Source organism: Dasypus novemcinctus, chromosome 1 (assembly GCF_030445035.2).
Source record: "Dasypus novemcinctus isolate mDasNov1 chromosome 1, mDasNov1.1.hap2, whole genome shotgun sequence".
Taxonomy (NCBI): Eukaryota; Metazoa; Chordata; class Mammalia; order Cingulata; family Dasypodidae; genus Dasypus; species Dasypus novemcinctus.
In genome coordinates this window covers 45,779,886-45,792,189 of record NC_080673.1, presented here as the reverse complement: position 1 = coordinate 45,792,189, position 12,304 = coordinate 45,779,886, and the positions used below count along the sequence as shown (strand labels likewise).

The following is a 12,304-nucleotide window of genomic DNA, read 5'->3' as shown; positions in this document are numbered from 1 at the left end:
ATGTCAGCTTTCAAAATATGATAGTCTTGTATTTTGCTAACATTTTGTCTCTTCCAATAGGTATAAATGACCAAGGACTGTACAGAGTTGTGGGGGTGAGTTCAAAGGTCCAGAGACTTCTGAGTATGTTGATGGGTATGCCTCTTTTCTAATCATTTTTCCATGCATTATTTGTTTGCATTCATTGACTTTCAACTTAATAGTTCATAGTAATGTACAGCATAGTTGTGAATCCATCCTTTTTCCTGCTGCCTAGATCAGTTTTCTCTCAAGCAGAGACAGTTGACTCAGAGAATATCCGTAGATATTATTCACTACCTCTTTACGTAATACAAAATGAGAGGGAAAAGAATGCAGCTCATGGGTGAACGTCGTCCTGTGCTTGCTTTTCACAGGAAAGTAGCATCCAGGTCTCAGTGATTTGCATGGCTTCCAAATTGCCTATCCACAGTCCTGACAGGACATTTGGTTGGACAAGTCTACTGGGACTCACTCATTTTTATGGAGCTTCCAAAACTGTCATTTAACAGCAAGGGTCTGATTCTCAGGGATTCATTGGTATTCACAGTGGCTTGTTTGTAGTTTGCACCAGGCTCTTCTCCAGAACCAGGCATGCTCCATCTGTGCTGATAACACAGTGTTCTTTGGCATCGCAGACTAGAGGAAGCCAGAAAGTGAATTCATTTCATTACCCCAGACGTTATGTGAATGACAAAGCGCTTTTACATTACACACTTCTGTCAGTTCTGTGCCACCTGTAAGACACTCCACTTCCCTCCCCCCACCCCAAAAGCAGACTGTCTCTTGAGGAGTGATGATAACTCATCAGGCTTGCGGGCCTATACATCAAACCAATCTGTCATGATGACCTTGCTAAATATTAATTTATTTGATATCTCACTTTAATTAATCAATATTAACTATGCCCTCAGGTATGCTGTCAATGCATTTAAACCTGTCTGCATCTTAAAGCATTGTAACAAAGACTCAGTGTTAGGAGGCTTAAGCCAAGACGAATGAAATCAACTGACATGTTACAGATAGGAGCTGTTGTTTGCCTGTATTTGAATTAAGGATTTAATAAGCAACAACCCTTTTTTTAGCTATTAACCATAGGAAAAATTGCCTGTCATCAGTTGGAGAGCCTTATTAGAATGCATTTGCTTTCATGAGCTGTTTTCATTTTCTGCCTCTCTGGCTTCACTTGGGTGTGCAATTTTGGCAGTCAGATTTTCCTTTTTGCCGTTAGTGGGCTCCAAATTAAATACACTCAGGTTGCCAGTGGTTCAGTAGCAGCTGGAAGAGTTTAATGGGACTATAGCATCTGCTTTTACTTAATTTTAAAATTAGAAACACTTTTCTCATTTCCAAGATGTTGTTATTATGATTAGATCTGGAAGACTCTTGGTGTCAGAGATTTTGACCGAAAAGCACACTTTGATGATACATTGGTCACAAGGATCCTGACATTTTAATTCTCTTGTTCGTGTTCAAGGAAAGTTCAAACAAGTGTGTCTCTGTGATCACCTAGGGGTATTGAGCTATCCAACAACTTGTTTTTAATCTCATAAAATCCTAACTGCTCTGCGTCCCGGAACTCAGGTGGATGTTTCCTCTGATATGGGAGGTGTCCTCACCTTGCAAGGTTTCTAAACATCCAAATGCTCAAATACTATTTTTATTTTCTGTGAGCTTCAGAGTAGAGAAGTCCAGGACACAAGAGTGACATAGCCTCATGCATGTTGCCAGAAAGGGAAGTGCAATTGTTTTCAGTAATGTCATCCTGCAGAGAGGAAGGTAGAGATTTGACATGAGGGAAAGACACTAAATTGTTATTTTCTCGTTAAGTAATTCATTTAAGGGGGCAATGCAACATAAATTGTCTGAATTAAACTGGAAATAATCACTAGGGTGAATTTAACATGGTCAGTTAAAACTTAGGAATTCTGTTAACATTAATGCAGTTCTCTTATTTCCTTTAAGATTACCAACACAAACCTTAGTTCCTAACAAAATAGATTTATTCTCTATTTCCTAATCAATTGAAGATTTCCTTAAGATATTTTTTTTTCTTTCATCTTAATTGAGTGTTTAGACTGAAATAATTTCTTCTTCTCCCCCCCTCAATAAACAACAACAAAAAAAGATTTAGGGCCTCTAAGTAGTCATTAATGCTCTCCCTATGGATGTACTTTCTCTCTAACTTTTTACATATTTCAGCATTGTTTTAAAGTCATATATATTAAGGAAAAAAGGATCAGGTGGGTCTGCCAAAATTTTAACTCTGTTTTTTTTTGCAAATGAATTAGTGTTATTTTTCTCTCCAAATAAGGCAATTCTGATGATTTTGCCCATTGTGTGTTACTAGGACAGTTTTTTTTTTTCCTAATATTTCTTCTCCAGGTAATATGCCTATTTCACATTTCAGTTTTTACAAAACATATTTCATTTGTAGTGCATTTTCCTTGTTGAAATGAAAATTAATCTAATTTTAAGTATCTGAGAAAAAAGTCAAGCCATTTTATATCTCTTGATGGCAACTGCTGTTTACTTTTCTAATTCTTGAAAGCTAAGTGTTGACTTTATTTTTTATTATTACTGTTTTTACATAAAATGTATTGTTTGTTTTAATGTTTTACGTGTTTAAATATTCATGTGTAAAAGTTGATGATTTTTAAGGAAAGGGTGAGTGGTTACTTAGTCTCCTGTGTATTTTCTTCACTTTTCTTTTTTTGTGGTATATTTCTTCTCCTTTGCATTTAAAATAGAGAAAAATATTTCTCTCCGTTCTGCCCTCGGACTCCCCAACATGAAATAGTATTGACAGTTGACCACAGAAAGTTGTTTAAATAGAGAAGTCATTTATACTTCTGCCCCTCTTCCCGTGGTGTTGAGTGCCGTTTGCCTCTCAGTCACCTTCTGCCCTGGAGCCACAGGCAACCCTCTGCTCCATTTCCAGCAGCCTCCTGTCCCTTCTTTCCCTGGACCAAAGTTTCCTGAATTCCTGAGAGAAAATGTCCCATGTGAGCACCTGCCTTTCTTTCATTTACAGATCATTGTCCTTTCTTCCCCCTTTGCTGTATCTGCTAGAGGGCGCTCACAGTCAAGTTTTTAATAGAAACTTGAAGCAGTTAGGAAGGCAGGGAGAAATGTCAGATCAGGTGTCTTTGAGTGAGTCATGGTTTTCTAATAAATGGAGTGAAGATGTAAAAGATGAATTGCAAAAGTTATGGTTGGTTAGAACTTACACAAGTTAGAATGGTCGTTTATTTTTCCTTCTTCCCTGCTATAGAATTACATTATTAGAGTAGAAAGGGGAAGTTGTGAGAAAATGTAGCAGAAGCTTAGGTGGTCTGGTGAGTTCGGTGGTTATTTCTAAATCTAATTTGCAAAAAGGGCTGGGTGACTCTTTATTAACATTGACCCATAGAAAACAAGACATAAAAGTAATCTAGAAGAGTTTTACTTTAAAATTATTACCCCGCTCACTTTATTTGTAGGACAGCATAGATTGGGGGGAGAGGAAGTAAACTAATCTAGCTGAAAGAAATTCTGATTTTGGATTATAAAGCATGTTTTCAAAATCCATCCCATTCCTGGGCTTCCTCAAGTACTTTAAAATGGGGCTGAAATCATTGTTAGTAGGGAGCCAGCAGCTGCAAAAATGTCACTTTGAATTAGCCTAGCCTGAAATTTTAGTTTAAAAAATGACCGAGTTGTAAGTATGAAACATTTACCCATATAAAAAACCAATGATTTGTACCTCTGTTATTGAGATTAACTAATTCATGAAGTGTTGTTGCTTTGTAAGAAAGGAAGCAAACTTTCTACCTTATTTACCTTAAAACGTATATTCTGAATCAACAATCCGAATGCATTTATCAAAAAAGTTAGCGAATTCTACCTAGGCCCCGTGTATCCACTGATTGTACAGGACTGCTAGGGATGATTGAGTTATTTGAAAACAGTGAGAATTTAATAGGGGATTAGTAACATAGACATTATGTAGTCATTAGCTTCTGATGTGACAGCTGCTTTTGATTCCATGAAGTCAGAAGGATGGCTTATTTTTCCATAGAAGGAATCTGGCTCTCAAAATACAGAACAATAATTTGGTAGAAAGCTGAAAGTAAAAGATTTCCTTTAGAAACCCCTTGGATTTTAAAATGGTGATTTGGTGGTTAGCAAGTTGATTGAATATGTTATCTGACTTGTATGTTAAAATGAGATTTAAATAATTGATTTAATGAGAGAGAGAATATTCAGTTATGAAGTAATTGGCTAGCAAAGAGTTTAGAACAGAATTATTTAGTCCTAGCTATAAAGGATTGCACCTTTAATCAGGGTACTTAATTTGATTTTTTGAATGTATCTGTGGCTTGTCTGACAAGCTCAGTAACAAATGAGTTCTGAATTATAGGAACTGATCAAAATGTAATCAGTGTCAATTGCCATTGTTGTAGTTTATTGCATATTGCTGTCAGTTGCTGTAATCAAGAAATGCTGAAGTGCTTTAAAAAGTCTCCAGACCTTTGAGTAATTGACTTCATATGTAAGATGTTATAGCTGAAAAATAACCATCAATTCCTGATTTACTTTATTTTCAAAGGGTTTGAGAATAGCACTGAGTTGTCATCCATCCTTCCTCATGTCCAAGCCTAAAACTTTCTAAGTGGCATGCATGACATTTTAATGTGGTGGTTCCATTCTGACAGGTTTTCTTTTTAGAGCTTTTAAAAAGTAAATACTAAAAATGTGTTTCCTTCTCTGTATAGACAAATACACGGTAAGGGAGACAAAACAACGTGAGGGAAAAATAAAGTCTCTGCCATGAATCTGTCATTTTGTCCCCTGCATGATAGGAGCATAGAAAACTAGGGTAGATCATATTTATTGTTTGGTATCATTCATCATAACCCATCAATGCCCCTAACTTAGGGTAGTTCCTGTCACTGAGAGCTTATGGTTTTTAGTCAGTCAGCTATGGTAATAGTTGCTTTGCTAATAATTCATTTATGAAAACCCACATTCAGTCCTGATTTTCTTTCATACTCTCAGTAGTTCTGTTGAGGACATTTACACCTTATCCATTTTGCAAATGCATACCTGAAGCTTTGTGAGCCCAGTAAAGAGGGCCTTTGGATGTTCAAGGTTTTAATTACCTATTTTTCATTCTCGTTTGCTCACTAGATGTAAATACATGCAATGAGGTGGACCTGGAGAATTCCATAGATTGGGATGTGAAGACAATAACAAGTGCCCTGAAACAGTATTTGAGGTAAGTCTTGTCTCAGTAACAGCAGTAAAGAGTAGACTGATTAGGTAGCTAACAAAATACAAATGCCAACTCTGTACATAAATATCAATATTTAAGTTAAACCTTATTAAAAAGGAGAAAATTTTTGAGATATCTAATAGTGTGCCCAAATGTAAGGTAAGTATTGGATGAACATTAAGTGTTAGGTAAATTGCAACAGAACTCAGATGACTTCAAGTAGACTAGGGTCATCAAGTGAATGTCTATTATAGATGGGATCTTTAGGAATTAAACATCTTGAATTCCATTTTATTTGTTTTAGGCTAAACTTTTTAGTTTAATTTCAACCAATTTGATTTTAAACACATATGATAATACATCAAATACAAAGTTATTTGAAAAGAAATGTACTTGAACTTTTAAGATACACTTGATTTGCTTATGTCATAGAAAATATTTAAGACTAGACTTGAGAAGTTTTCAATATTTTTGAGTCATCACTCTTAAAAAGAAATAAATTAAAGAAGAATCAAGGTAAAAAGTTTGGAGTTAGATGAAGAATGACTATATACAGGGTAAAAAAAGAAGTGAGTAAAAGAATGGAAAAAAAAGTCATGAATGTAATTCCCATCCTGTGGTTCTGCTGGGGACTTTGATTTTTTTATGTGTCAAACAAATGGCAGTGCTACCCAGGATGAATTCTTTATAACCAACACATATTCTTTTTCAGGTAAATGCTGTTTGGGTTCCAATGAGTACATTAGAATCAATTTATATTCCATATTTCATATTTTAAAAATGTTTAATTTTGAAAAATTTCAAACAGATAAAACCAGGGAGACTAGTTTAATGAACCATCATTGCCACCTGATCCTGCTTTTTCAATTAACAACTTTCTACCATTTTTTGTTTCTTCTATCTCCCTACCTACCAATTTTTGGGGGTAATATTTTAAAGATTGCCATACCCATGAATACATGAGACTATATCTCTAAAAGTCAGTCAAAATGTAATTATCATACCCAACAAAATTGACATTAATTATTTAATATTATCTGTGCCCAGTCCATGTTTAATTTTCACTAATTTTTCTAAAAAAAAATAAGGAGTTTTTGACATTTTGTTTGTTTGAATAAGGATTTAAATAATATTGACACATTTCATTTGGTTGATGTGTTTAAAGTCTGAAATCCCCCCCTTCCTGGCATTTATTTATTGATGAACCTGGACCATTTTTAAAAATAGAATTTTCTACATTTAGATAAGGTTAAAATGGTGTCATTTTATCATGGTGTCTTTTAACATGTTTCTCTAGCCATCATATTTCTTGTAAACTAACAGTTAGATCTTCATTAGATTCAAGTTAGGTTTTGATTGATTGATTATTTATTGCAAGAGTGCATGATAGTGGTGCTGTAATTTTCATGTTGTATCATATCAGGAGGCCTCTGTTGTCTGGAAGTCACACTCTTAATGATACTAAAATGTATCCATGGGTTCAGGTTCAGTATTACCTAGTTTAAGCAAGATGTTTTTTAACAACAGTTTTAATTTTTTTCTTGCATTAGCTTTTAAGTACATTATTGTTATCCTCAGGTGATAAAGGGGTAAAATGAAGGCTAAATGCATACATTTATGTCTAGGCAACCACAGAGTGACTACCTGGTTTAGGGGAGGATTATGGTAAAAATGAATCTCCCAGCCATCACTTTAGGATTTGAATGTAAGCTTCCAAGTTTAGGAATCTTATGTATCTTGTTTGTTGTAGTATCCCCAGCGTCAAGAACTGTGCCTGTCACTCCATTATTAGAGCAGGAATTCTCAACTGAGGATGAGTTTGCTCCCTAGGGGGATATTTGACAATGTCTGGAGACATTTTTGGTTACCATGACTGGAGGCGAGGGTGCAGCTGGCATCTAGTGGGGAGATGCCAGCGATGGGTTGCTAAACATCCGGAAGGCACAGGACAGCCCACCCTCCCCACGATGGATTATCTGGCCCAAAATATCAGTAGTGCTGATGTTGAGAAGCTCTGTATGAAGGAAAGAATGGGTGAGGCATTTAAAAATATAATGAATTGCCTTTGTGAACTTTTTAAAAATTATTATTATCTTTATATTATTTATATGAATGTACATAAACAATTAAGTGTATAGTAAAAGTTGTGAACTTAAAAGCAGACATGCATGACATCATACAGGGGTCCCAGACATCAGCCCTCCACCAACACTTTGCATGGTCGTGAGATGTTGTTGCAAATTGTGAAAGAATATTGCCAAAATCATACTACTAATCATAGACCTTGTCTTACATTTGGTGTGTTTTTCCCCCAGCCCACCCTATTATTATTTTTTAGATATATTTGTTTTGACAGAAGTTGTAAATTTATAAAACAATCCTGCACATGTGCAGAATTCCCAAACATCATCCTTGCGAAATCTAAGCCCCCTCTTGGTGTAGAGGGGGCCTGGACATAACCATCCCAGGGTCCACAGGATGGAGGAATAGAACATGGATTAGAGTGGACCTTCTGGTGTTCTGCTGGGGAACTACTGTGATTAGTAATGGAAGAAATTATAGTAGTGATGTGGAGAGGGTTGCCACGGTGGCTGCTGATGGTAGGGAAGAAGAGATATGGTGTGGGGGGGCATTTTCAGGATTTGGAGTTGTCCTGGGTGGTTGGACGTTGTGTGTCCTGCCGTGGCCCACTGGGTGGACTGGGGGAGAGTGTGGACCACTGTCCATGTGCTGCAGCAGTGCTCCAGAATGTATTTGCCAGGTGCAGTGGATGTGCCATGATGATGGAAGAGGTTGTTGATGTGGGAGGGGTGGGGTGGGTGGGGTGGGGGGGATATGGGTGTAGCTGAGCGAGAGGGTTTCGTCCTCCCTCAGGCCCAAGAGTCGGGGGGGCTTGCTCCTGCCGAACCACTGGCGGGGGGTGCCCCAAGAGGGAGCACCGGTTCTCCAGGTGTGGGGGACGCGCGGTTGGGGAAAAACCACGGAGACCGCTTGAGCGCAAGAACAGGTCTGCTTTATTACGGAAGTACACTTAGCTATATAGGGTTGGGTAGAGGGAGGGGCGTGATGGAGGGAGGGTTGGCTAAGGGGCGGCTGTGGACAGGCTGAAGCTGATGGATAGACCTGAGGTAAGCAGTTGCTGGGGAAGAGGGCAGATTGTGGGTTGGCAATATGGGCGGGACTGGCGGGAAGGACGGCAGGGGCTGGAAGGGGAGGAGGGGTAGAGAAAGGCGGCAACATATGGGGACCTCATATTTTTGAATGTAACATTTAAAAGAAAAGAAAAAAGAAAAAAAATAAAAATAAATAAAAATAAAAAATAATATCATCTGATTGTTGCCATGTCCATAGTGTACATTTGGCTTACATTTTCCATACTGCCTCATTATCAACACAGAATATTATATTATTACTACTAACCACAGTCTATAGGTAACTTCAGTTGTGTTTTTTCCATGCTTCTCCACATTCCCACCACCCTGCAGTAGTGATATACATTTGTTCTAGCTAACAATGGACACTCTTGCATCTGTACCATCAACCACAGTTATCATCCACCTCTTGGTTTACTGTGCTATTCAGTTCCTAGATTAGTCTCTAGCATTCTGTCAGTTGGCATTTACATAACTAGACTACCATTTTCAGCCACATCCCCTTTTATAAACTGTTACTCACTGTGTGTTACCATCCACTCTTTACATTTCCACACTTTTACATTAAAGCTAATTAAAACTTCTACATACATTAAGCATCAGTAGTCCACTCAGTCCTTCTCTTATCTCCTTTAAGAATCCACCATCTACCACCAGGTCTTGAAGATATTTTCCTACAATTTCTTCTATAAGTTCTATGGTTCTTGCTTTTATTTTTAGGTTTTTGATCCATTTTGAGTTAATTTTTGGATAAGGTGTGAGATAGGGGTCCTCTTTCCTTCTTTCAGCTGTGGATATCCAATTCTTTCAGCACCATTTGTTGAATGGATTGCTCTGCCTGAGCTGTGTAAGTTTGACAGGCTAGTCAAAAATCACTTGATCATATATGTGGGGGTCTGTTTCTGATTCATAAATTTGGTTCCATTGATGTCTGTCTTTAGGCCAGTACCATGCTGTTTTTACCACTATAGCTAGGTAATATGATTTAAATTCTGGAGATGAGGATTCGCTTTTCCTATTTATGATGTTTCTGGCTAATCAGGACCACTTCCCATTCCAAATAAATATGATGATCGTGTTTTCAGTTTTTTCTTTAATGCTGGTGGAATTTTTACTGGGATTGCATTAAATCTGTGTATCGATTTGAGTAGAATTGACATCTTAATGATATTTAGTCTTCCAATCCATAAGCATGGAATGTTCTTCCAGTTATTTAGGCCTTTTTTGATTTCTTTTAACACTGAGTTGCAGTTTTCTGAATGTAAGTGCTTTACATCATTGGTTAAGTTTTATTCTATTTGAGTTTTATCTGTCATATTTTATTTTCACCACTCTTTTGACACTTTTAGTTACTTTTATTGATATAATCTTCGTTTCTAGGTTCTCTTCCAGGCCCCTCTCTCCTGTCTTTTCTTTTCAGGCTCTAGCATACCCTTTAGTATTTCCTGAAAATCTGGTCTCTTGCTTAGAAATTCTCTCAATTTCTGTTTATCTGTGAATATTCTAATTGTGCCCTTATTTTTGCTGGATATAAGATTCTTGGCTGGAAGTTTTTCTCTTGTAGTATCTTAAATATATCAGACCACTGTCTTCTTGCTTCCATGGTTTCTGGTGAGAAATCAGCACTTAATCTTATTGGATATCCCTTATATGTTATGCTTTGCTCTTCTCTTGCTGCTCTCGGAATTCTTTCTTTGGCCTTTGACATTCTGATGAGTATGTGTCTTGGAGTTGGTCTATTTGGATTTTTTTCGCATGGGAGTACATTGTACTTCTAGGACATGGATATCCATGTCCTTCAATGGGGTTGGGAAATTTTCTACCATTATTTCTTCAAGTATTCCTTATGCCCCTTTTCCCTTCTCTTTTCCATCTGGGACACCCATGACAGGTGTGTTTGCATGCCGTTTGCTGTCATTTAGTTCCATGAGACCTTGTTCAATTGTTTCCATTCTTTTGTATGTTCACTTTCAGAGGCCATTTCTTCAAGCTCACCAATCCTTTCTTCTGCCTCCTCAAATCTGCTATTCTATGATTCCAATGTTTTTTAAATTTCATTTATTGCACCTTTCATTCCCATAAGATCTGCTATTTTTCTATGCTTTCAAATTCTTCTTTGTGCTCATCCAGTGTCTTCTTAATATCTTTAAACTCTTTAGCCATCTCATTGATTTTATTAAGGAGATTTGTTTGAACATCTATGATTAGTTGTCTCAACTCCTTTATGTCCTCTGGAGGCTTATCTTGTTCCTTTAATTGGGCCATAGCTTCCTGTTTCTTGGTGTGAATTGTAATTTTTTTTGTTGGTGTCTTTGCATCTGGCTTACTAGAGTATTTACCCTGGGTGCAGGTTTTCTTTTTAGTTTAGGGCTTCCTGCCCTTTCTCCCTTGCTGGTTACACAGGAAGAGCCAAGCATATAGTTGGTGCTGTAAGCTGTGATGGCTCAAGCTGCCCTCATTGTACCAGGGACCAATGAAGCTTGTTCCACTTTCTCCTTTGCCAGGAGTAGGGACAGAGTTATAGCTGTATGGAATAATCCGAGTATTACAGACCTAGACTGACTGTCCAGAGAGACTGATGAATCTTCATACCCCTTTCTCCCCTGTCTGCTGTGGGGGTGGAGCTGCAGGTACAGGCAACAATCTATGCAGTGTGGGTCCAAGATGACTGCAGTTGCCCCGGTTGACTTCCAGTTTTCAGTCTATGCCAAGTTACCTGTAGTTACCTGGATAGGTAACTATCCAGGGCCCACCAGCCTCCTCCCTGCCAGAGGCAGGGCTTATGCCTAGGCTAGGGCTGCAGGCCGATCTGGGTGAAAGAAATTGGTTCCTACCGTTACTGTGATTTTTGTTCAGCCGGGATTCCTCTCAGGCTGGGGGCAGAGTCAAAATGGCGGCCACCATCTTCTTTCCCACTTGGGCAGATTCACACCCCAGCTATTCCCAGGGTCATATCTTCGCCAGCCAAGTCTACCAATTAGTAGCTGAAATTGGCAGCCAACTGTCTCCTCATCCCCTGTGTCTGGGAAATGGAGCTTCCAATTCCAGCCACAGAAAAGCCCCTGGGGCAGCTCATGCCACCAGAGTAGGATAATCATAGGCTCTGCGACTTGGCCGGTAATTTCCGGGAGAGGCTGGTGCAGGTCCCCGCAGCTTCCTCCCTGCCGGAGGTGGGGCTGGGGCCTACACTGGAGTTGCAATCTGGCCTGGATAGAAAGAAGCCGGTCCCTACCAGCACTGGGATCCTCAGTGTGCTCCCCCTCCCCTCATGCTAGGTACGGAGTTAAGAGAGTGGCTCCTGGCTTCTTTCTGACTTGTACAGGCTCAAACTTTAGCTGTTCTCAGGATTATACTTTAGCCTGCTGAATTTCCTCATCACTAGCTGAAATTGGTGCCCAACCGTCTCTTCCTCCCTGGTTTTGGGGAAGTGGAGCTTCCAATTCCAGCCACGAAACAGCTCCCCAGGCGACTTGTGCTTCCAGTGGAGGATGGGCACCATCCTCCTTGGTGTGGAGTGCTCTACTTAGGAGTCTTCTCTGCAGACGGGCAGTTTCCTCCTTCCATTCCTTCAAGGATGTGGCAGGATGCTCTTCTGGCCTCCTGGAGTCCCCAAACAGGTGCTTCAGCTAGCTCCAGAGAGCTCTGGGTGTTTGCTAACTGCTCTGTAGCAGGAGCTGACTCTAGGAGCTCCTTACTCGCCGCCATCTTGCTGGTTCTTCCTTGCTATGTGAACTTTAGCAGCAAAGGATGCTGCTGGGTTAGCCTTAAACCCATTTTATTATTTGGTGAACTTATTCCTAGTACAGTTAAAGTGTTAACCAAAGTGAACCATTAACCATTGGTGGAAAACTAAGAATAAAAATCCAGGTCTTTTGTA

At 38.9% G+C, this 12,304-nt stretch overlaps 1 protein-coding gene across 3 annotated transcripts in view; it reads left to right on the top strand.

Moving 5' to 3' along the window:
• ARHGAP10 (Rho GTPase activating protein 10) overlaps window positions 1-12,304 on the top strand; it is a 337,104-nt gene that overhangs the window by 197,841 nt on the left and 126,959 nt on the right. For all 3 annotated transcript variants that reach the window (XR_011648553.1, XM_058284486.1, XM_058284541.2), the window contains 2 exons: window positions 61-135; window positions 5,191-5,278. Coding sequence is in view for 2 of the 3 variants with exons in the window: in XM_058284486.1 (XP_058140469.1) it covers window positions 61-135; window positions 5,191-5,278 (163 nt within the window). In the remaining variant the exon portion in view is untranslated. The remainder of the gene's footprint in view (window positions 1-60; window positions 136-5,190; window positions 5,279-12,304) is intronic.